Source organism: Cynoglossus semilaevis, chromosome 8, assembly GCF_000523025.1.
Source record: "Cynoglossus semilaevis isolate Cse_v1.0 chromosome 8, Cse_v1.0, whole genome shotgun sequence".
Taxonomy (NCBI): Eukaryota; Metazoa; Chordata; class Actinopteri; order Pleuronectiformes; family Cynoglossidae; genus Cynoglossus; species Cynoglossus semilaevis.
Genome location: NC_024314.1, coordinates 475,107 through 483,276, shown reverse-complemented (window position 1 = coordinate 483,276; position 8,170 = coordinate 475,107). Strand labels below are relative to the sequence as shown.

General features: G+C 37.6%; 1 protein-coding gene across 1 annotated transcript in view; it reads right to left on the bottom strand.

The window, feature by feature from the left end:
* LOC103381419 (protocadherin-15-like) overlaps nt 1–8,170 on the bottom strand; it is a 135,439-nt gene that overhangs the window by 30,874 nt on the left and 96,395 nt on the right. Inside the window, 1 exon segment of the mRNA XM_025057291.1 lies at nt 6,671–6,783. Coding sequence (XP_024913059.1) covers nt 6,671–6,783 — 113 coding nt within the window.

Below are 8,170 nucleotides of genomic sequence, written 5' to 3'. Positions count from 1 at the left end.
CTGTAAACTAATATTTTACAGCGCAATGCAAAACTATCACGATAGTTAACACGATAAGAACAAACAGAAATTCACACTCACACTCACATTCACACCAACTGCAATGTCTTTTTAGAGCAGGGGTGTCAAACATAGGGCCCACGGGCCAAAATGAGTCCTAAAATTTGACAGGGGGTGAGCAGGGGTGTCAAACATAGGGCCCACAGGCCAAAACCGTGCCGAAATGTTTTGTAAAATTGTATTTCACTAAACATGAAGATTTCTCTCATGTACTTTCTTCGCATGAAAACAAAGGGCAAAAAGATGAGTAATTATGTTATGAATGTACTGGTTGCAGGCTGGGGCAAACTTTTTGACTTGTGGGCCTAAAATGGGTCCTAAAATTTGACAGGGTTGCCAGATAGATGGAGCGTTTGGATAAACTAAGATAAATGACATGTAAAAGTCATGCATAAAGGCTAAACTGCTAAAATGCTTTTAGCCTTTTTTACAACATCTACTGGGAAAATGTGGGCATTTGCAGGGAAAAGGCAGAAGTATAATGATAATACTGTATAAATTAATAACACAATTTGGACAAGTTTGGCGGGCTAGATTAAAAAGCCAAGCAGGCCTACTGAGCATGTATATATATGTATAAATATATAAATATATATATATATATATGTATATATAAGCTTGTACAAGTACATATTTGTATTTTTAGGATTGCTTTATTCAAGGAGAGAAACATATATATATTTGTATTCGGAAACACAAAATAACAACAACAATAAAAAAAAGCAAACAATGGAGCTAAATTTAGGCTGTTGATCATTGATGAGGGGCTAATTGGTTACCCAATGTGATTTGGGTTTGAAATGGTAATTACGCTGCGCATGCCGCAGCCTCGCTTGCCGGAACTTACCGCAGGGCACCTAAGCTGTGTGACAAAGCGAAGGAGAGGCAAAAAAAAACATACAAAACAAATCTCCTACAAATCATGTGGGTGGAGGGGCAGGGGGTGGAAAAAACAATGCAGCAACAACATGGAGGGGGTGGAAAAAACAATGCAGCAACACAGAAAAAAGCCCTGTGTGTCCATAAAATTACCTCCGCTAAATACAGTATTTATTGTATGTTATTCTGTGCCACCAGTGTGGTTTAGACCACATTTTTGTTGTCTCCACAGATTCATTCTGTGTCTACATGCATTTTATTTTCATTCGATATCTCGTAAAAAAAACTTTCTCTGCCACTGAGAGCAATTTTGGGAACCACAGTCTCTCGCTGGAGAAGGCAGGACTGAAACACCGACTTTCTGCTCGTCAGCCTCTGGTGTATTACTTTAGAGTCAAAATCTTCAGTAATTTTATCATGATTAAAATGATTTTTTTAATGTATAGTTGCTGTGGCTATGCTTGTATCTTCCAAGATCTATTGGGTTTCTCCTTTATATCTGGTAGTTCCCAAAACCATGTAGGCTCACACTTCATGAAATGTTGACTATAATGTCTGACAACAAATTAGCCTCTGGGGCAAAGGCCAATATGTAATGGATTTTGCTTAGAGACTTAGTAACTGAGCCAAGATTTTGTTTTCACTGTGCATTTGTTACATTGCCAAGCGACTTGGAAGTCATGAGAATGGAGTTGCAGCCGGAAACGTTGATGCACAGATTTACAAATTGCTTGTCTGCTCTCCACGCACACGTGCTGTAAATGCCGTCACTTGTTAATCGCACTCAGACATGTGTAACTTAAAGGGAGATTAAAAAAACAAAACAAAACTAATTTTTAGATAAACGCAAAGAATGACAAAACATTACAATTATCGGGCTAACAGGTTAGCTAAATATCAAGCTGAAGGTGTTTTTTAGTTGGCAAAAATACTAGATCGAACGTTGAACAGTCCTAAGGCTATGTCTTCTTCTCTGTTTCATCTGATTAGTATTACATAGCGCACTATTTCATTTAAACGACTCCCTCTCTGCCTTTGTCAGTTTATCCAATGAGCTTTAAGGTTTTAAAGTATTTAACTCCTGGGTCTACTTCCACTCCGAGTAGATTGTTAGTCACATGACTAACATATCTATCACTTGGGTGTGTTTGTGTGTGCAGATACACCTGGGGCAAAAAAAAAAAAAAAAACCCCAAACAAACAAACCCTGTCCCACACGCAACACAAACACACAACACTCGTGTAAGAGTCTAGATCTCAATCATAACCTTTGAAGAGGCAATATTTTCTTTCTGCTCACTTAACCTCATGCTGATCGCTCCCCCTGGATGCTGATAACCATTCGACGCCGCGTGACATCGTCTGCATACTAATCGCGCAGGTGCTTGTTTGGGGGGTGGGGGGCTGACGGTGAGGAGGGCTCTCGAACTACACTCATCTTACGACGATGATTTAAACGTGCCCGCTCGCTCGGCAAATGATATACAAGTGGAGAAGAATGAAATTGCAGAAACAGCAAGGTTCAGCATCAAAGCTCTCCTTTTACTGCCTGTAGTGTGACTGCAGCTGGGTGGATGTGTGCATGTGCCTGTAGCTACAAACACAGACCTAATTTAACAAAATTAAATTAAAAATAAAAAAAATGCATGATCAAGATTTTTATTAATTGTATTCCTCATAAAATTATCTCCTGGGCCACATAAAACAGCAACAATGTCTTTGACAGTGATAGTAATGCAGCTTAAAAAGCAATCTACAGTTCTGTGGGCCTTTTGATGTGTTTATTCTCAGAGCAGGACGACAGATTTGTTTGGAGTCTCTTCTGGGGCACACTGGATTTGAAATTAAACACCGGCGATAAGATTAAAGTGCTGACTTTCTGCAATGGCGCGCACTGTAGGATATTGTCGACCTGTTTTTATGCAGGCCCTTGGGGGTTAACCAAGGGGCAGCATGGCTTGTAATGCTATGAATGTAAACACACAGACACACAGACACACACAAATTTAAAGTAAAAAGTCAGCACATTAACTTCACTTGTTTCATCTGAAATGTAGTCTTGCCGAAGCACAGAGCCAAAAAAAATGTGTCACTGTTGTCTTGACTGAGCTCAAAGTTATAGCCGTGCAATACATGAAGGCCCCATAAGTGCATTACAAGTAAGGAACCTGTGTGTAAATAAGGTTTTAAATGACAGTTATTGCAAAAGTATTGGCAGTGTTGAAGCCAGAAGGCAAGTGCAAAACATTAATGTCTGTAGCAATGTTCATTAGCCAAGACTAAACAATGGTACTAGGCACGCTAAATCATGATGACCGATGATGGAATGTTTTTGGCTGGAGAAAATAAAACGCAGCCTGAGAAGTCAATTCACAAATAGATGTCAATGGAGGTAAATGTTAGAGTTTTTGCATTGAAACTCTCTGTTATTTATTTTGTATTATTATTCATGATTGTAAATGATCATGATTAATCATGACTAATTGAAATTAATTGACATTCCTAAATATGAAAAAGAATGAATCAGTCCACTGTCCCTCACAATCCATTTAACAATTATGTCAGTCACACAAGGTGGGCAAAGAATGAATCAGTCCACTGTCCCTCAAAATCCATTTAACAATTATGACAGTCACACAATATGACCTCTGACCTAAAGCTGAAGCCTTCACAAAAAACTGCTGATAATGGAGATGGTATTTAAACTTAAGGTGATAGTGAAACAAAAATGAATGAAAAAAAAATTTGACTTTGCAACAGCAGCTTGAACGTGAATCTGATTAATCTTCATAAATTCATTAATGCTATTCATTTGTTAATTTTGACAACCTGAGTAAATTTAGCATTACTGAATTTAAATACCGCATACATATTAGTGGTAGGCTGTGAGGTGCCCTACCACTTGGTCTAGAATGCTGTTTAAAAAAGGATATTTAGGAATCAAATGCCTGGCATTTCATTAAAAAACACATATAAAAGATTTATGACGTCTGATGTTGGCTGCAGGGCCTCAAATGTGTAGAACTTCTGTTTCGGTTACAGAGATGCCATATTAGCACTGGTAACAAAGAAATGTGACAAGGGAAAACCTTGGTTTATCTACTTTGTACAATAAATATATCAGGCACCAAGCTGTCTATTTTCATAATGCATATGTCCACAGATGTTTACTGATGAGAAACACTTCACAAGAAGAAACTGAAGGTTTTACCTCACGAGGGCTGGAGGAAAATATAAATCAATCTGTTTAGCTTAAGGACATGAGGACTGCCGTCATGTTTGGTATCACTGAAATAGAAAAGAATGTTTGAAAACTAAAGTTACATTAAAATGTTTGACCTTACTAACAGGGATGGATGACCTGTCTGGAGTAATAGGTAGGTAGGTAGGTAGGATGGATGAATGAATAAATAGATGGATGGATGATGGATGGATAGATGGATAGATAGAGAGATGGATGGATTGATGGAGGGATGGATGGATGGATTGATGGATAGATGATAGATGGATAGATAGATGGATAGATTGATGGATGGATAGATAGATAGATGGATGGATTGATGGAGGGATGGATGGATGGATTGATGGATAGATAGATAGATAGATAGATGGATGGATGGATAGATGGATAGATGGATGGATGGATGGATGGATGGATTGATGGATGGATGGATAGATTTTTGAGAACCTATCCATAATTATTCACTGCTAAAATAGACTTCATGCAGTAAAAAGAATCAGATCAACAAAAGCATTTCCTTATGCAACAGATCTCTGGTTTCACTGGAGTCTTTTTTTCCAAGGTTCACTATTAAGGCCCATTGATCTCCATTAGCCAGCTTCTAGAACCACACAGGCACAACAATGATGTTTTATCAAACAGAGTGCGGCTAATTAATCTAAAGATGCCGCACTGCACTCTGTGTGAACACCACATGTCAAGCTAACACTCCTACCCCTGCACTTCTGTCCACTTTAAACGCAGAGCATCCAAGACATGGATCAACGACAGTTTAAATTCATTTAAATTAGAGATGTCCAATACATTCGACTAATATTAGCACAGTTACGTAATATCTGTTAGAATCGTCAACCCAGCTTCTCCAAAAACACCTTTTCCTCCTCTCACACTCTCTCTTCCTCACGCACACACGAGCTCTCACTACACCTCCTCACTCCCTCTCCCATACCTGTAACTGTTAACTCCTTCATAACACATGAACATGAACGATAAACAAGCCTCTAGTCACTAGATGGCAGCATCGTAGCTCATTTTATTAAACTATTTTGATAACCAACGAATGTTGGTGCCAGCAACTCATACAGTGGTTGGCACAGATAAATAAATGGCTTTAACCAATCACCTTAGTGAGCCACCTCTGCCCCGCTATACAGGTATCAGTAAGTGTTTGGACAATATCGGGATATCAGATATCGGCAAAATGTTAATATTGAACATGACTAATTTGAAAAAAACTGCACATTTTGGTGAAAGAAATAGTGATTACATAAATTAATAAGGATAAGCATTAATAATAAAATAAATAAATACAATATATAATATTATATATAAATATAAATAAATAATCTGTATTGTGACATGTTTTCTGTGATTGGGGTAATGTTCAGAAATGCGGTTTTGTGTAAATTAATTCATATTAAAAATATGAAGAAAATACTAGCAACTGAGAAAATATTCCGAACTTCACTGCACCGTTTAAAGTGTCCCCTGAGAAAATATTCCGAACTTCACTGCATCATTTAAAGTACCTCACATTATAACACATCACTTTTCTGCCATTATTTAACAAAATCATTCAATCATTCAATCATATTCATTCCGCAAGGATCATTAGCAATGGATTTTGTTTTGTAATATGATAATTAGTTAAGGGGATAATTCATAATAATTGCTGGTTGTTGAAGCAAGATCATTTTTAATTAGAACTTCCAATTTACTTAGGACAGGCAAATTAAGACAAAGTACAAATTTAATCACATAAAAACAAGATTCTACTCCTTTCTTATTCTCAAAAATGCCCAGAAAGAAAACGATGTCAGTAATTAATTTTGAAATATTTTTGAAACTTTGTTTCCTATACACAGATAGTAGCCACTTATTTCAACACTAAAATTGAAAATTAGATTCACAAGATATTTTAGGCCCTGGAAAACTGAGCTAAGGGGAAATTTTTTTTTTTTTCCCAGAATATAACAGAGAACCCACACAAATGGCCGTCCCTTCACTACTGCTGACATTCTTAATGTGTTGTTACTGCACAGCAAGAAAGAAATGTGATAAAGGGTGATATGAAGACAGAACCAAAAAGGAAATGAAGGTGATCCAGTGAAAGACAAAGAGAGATAAAGAAGTCTTTGGGTTTTTTTTTTTTTTTTTTTCTTCATTTTACATTTAACCTTCTAGTCACCCAGCTTGTCGAGGAAGAAAAAAAAAACTTGACCTTTGATCCTTTAATTTAAACAGCAGCTAAAAGAGTTATTCCTTATTCCTGTTTCTGCAAATGAGGTGGGAGAGCGATTCATTTACATAGCTTAGCTTCTGATTGACTGCATTATGGAGAAGATAACTTGTGTGAAACGATGGGAATTTTGCAACTGTTGTACAGTTACAGTCATTGCGGTTATAATTAACCTGCGTGCCCTCCCTTTGCTGTGTTTTTACTCAATCAGACCTGAGAANTGTTTGTATGAGTGTGTGTGTACTGTGTACCTGTATTCTTCTTGAGTGAAAACAGGAATTATGGATGGCTGGAGCACCGTAATCTCCACCTGAGCTGTGTTCTCTCTTACAGGATCGCCATCATCGTAGGCCACCACCACCAGCTGTCAATCAGACACACACACCAATACACAGTCAAAAGTCAACAGATAATGATGGTTAAATATGCCATGCACATTTTCAGTGCAGACCAGAGTTGTCAAACATTATGTTTTAGGGCCCACATACAGCCTGATTAGATGTCAAGTGGGCCGGACCAGTACAATCATAACATAATTACCTATAAATAACAACAAAGTCCATGGTTTCCCCATTTGTTTTCACACAAATATATTAGATTATACTCATATGTTATGAAATATAATTTGACAAAACATCACTAACATGAGGTGTTTGGGTATTTTTTTAGCTTTTAAAATTCATCAAGCAGGCCGGATTAAATCCACAAGTGGGCCACTTTTGGCCCGCGGGCGGTATGTTTGACAACCCTAGTGTAGACATTGTTCAGGTTAGGTTGAATAAACCTGAAGTCATATTTGCCTTTATGCATACAACCCACTCCACCTGTTGATTTGTCGATTTACTGTGCGTGGATGTGGATTTGGTTCTATTAGATGTTGACTGTGCATTGAGAAAAAACATACTATTTTTAAGCAACTGCTAGCCCCAAAAACAATATCAACATTATCATCCTCGGGGTTCGGGGAGCGGAAAGAACGTGTTGTGAAGCAGCAAAGCTTTTCAACCGCATTTAATTGGAGGGCATCAGCTGTTAACAAGACCCAGAGGAGTGCTGAAGACACATTTAAATATTTAGCCGATGACATTATGTGTTCAGTCCTATTAGGTCGGAAAAGTCTCACTGATGCTGCATTGCATATTATTACATTAGTAGAGTTGTCTGACACTCGGGAAGACATTTCGTCGTTGCACTGACTTTCGCTTTTATTGCCGTACACTTTAGCTTTTTGGATTTGTCATTACCCTACTTACACAATATTTTAATGCACAAAATGCAGAAAATGTGCTTGCAAACTGACGCTAACTGTGTTAAAGACGGAATGGCAGCAGGATGCCACATCAACCTAACTTGTCTTGTTTTGGGTGTGTGTGTTTTTATTGTGGACCTTCGTGGCATCTTATTTGTCCTCAGATTTCATGCAACAACTTACACAATTGTGGACAGGAACACAACAGTATACGGTACTGCTAACAAATATTAGTAAAATAAAAACAACAGAAACTAGTATGAATGGATGGATGGATGGATGGATGATAGATGGATAGATGATAGATAGATAGATAGATGGATGGATGGATGGATAGATGATAGATGGATGGATGGATGGATGGATGGATAGATAGATAGATGGATGGATGGATGGATAAATGGATGGATGGATGGATGGATAGATATATAGATATATGGATAGGTAGATAGATAGATAGATAGATAGATAGATAGATAGATAGATAGATAGATAGATAGAT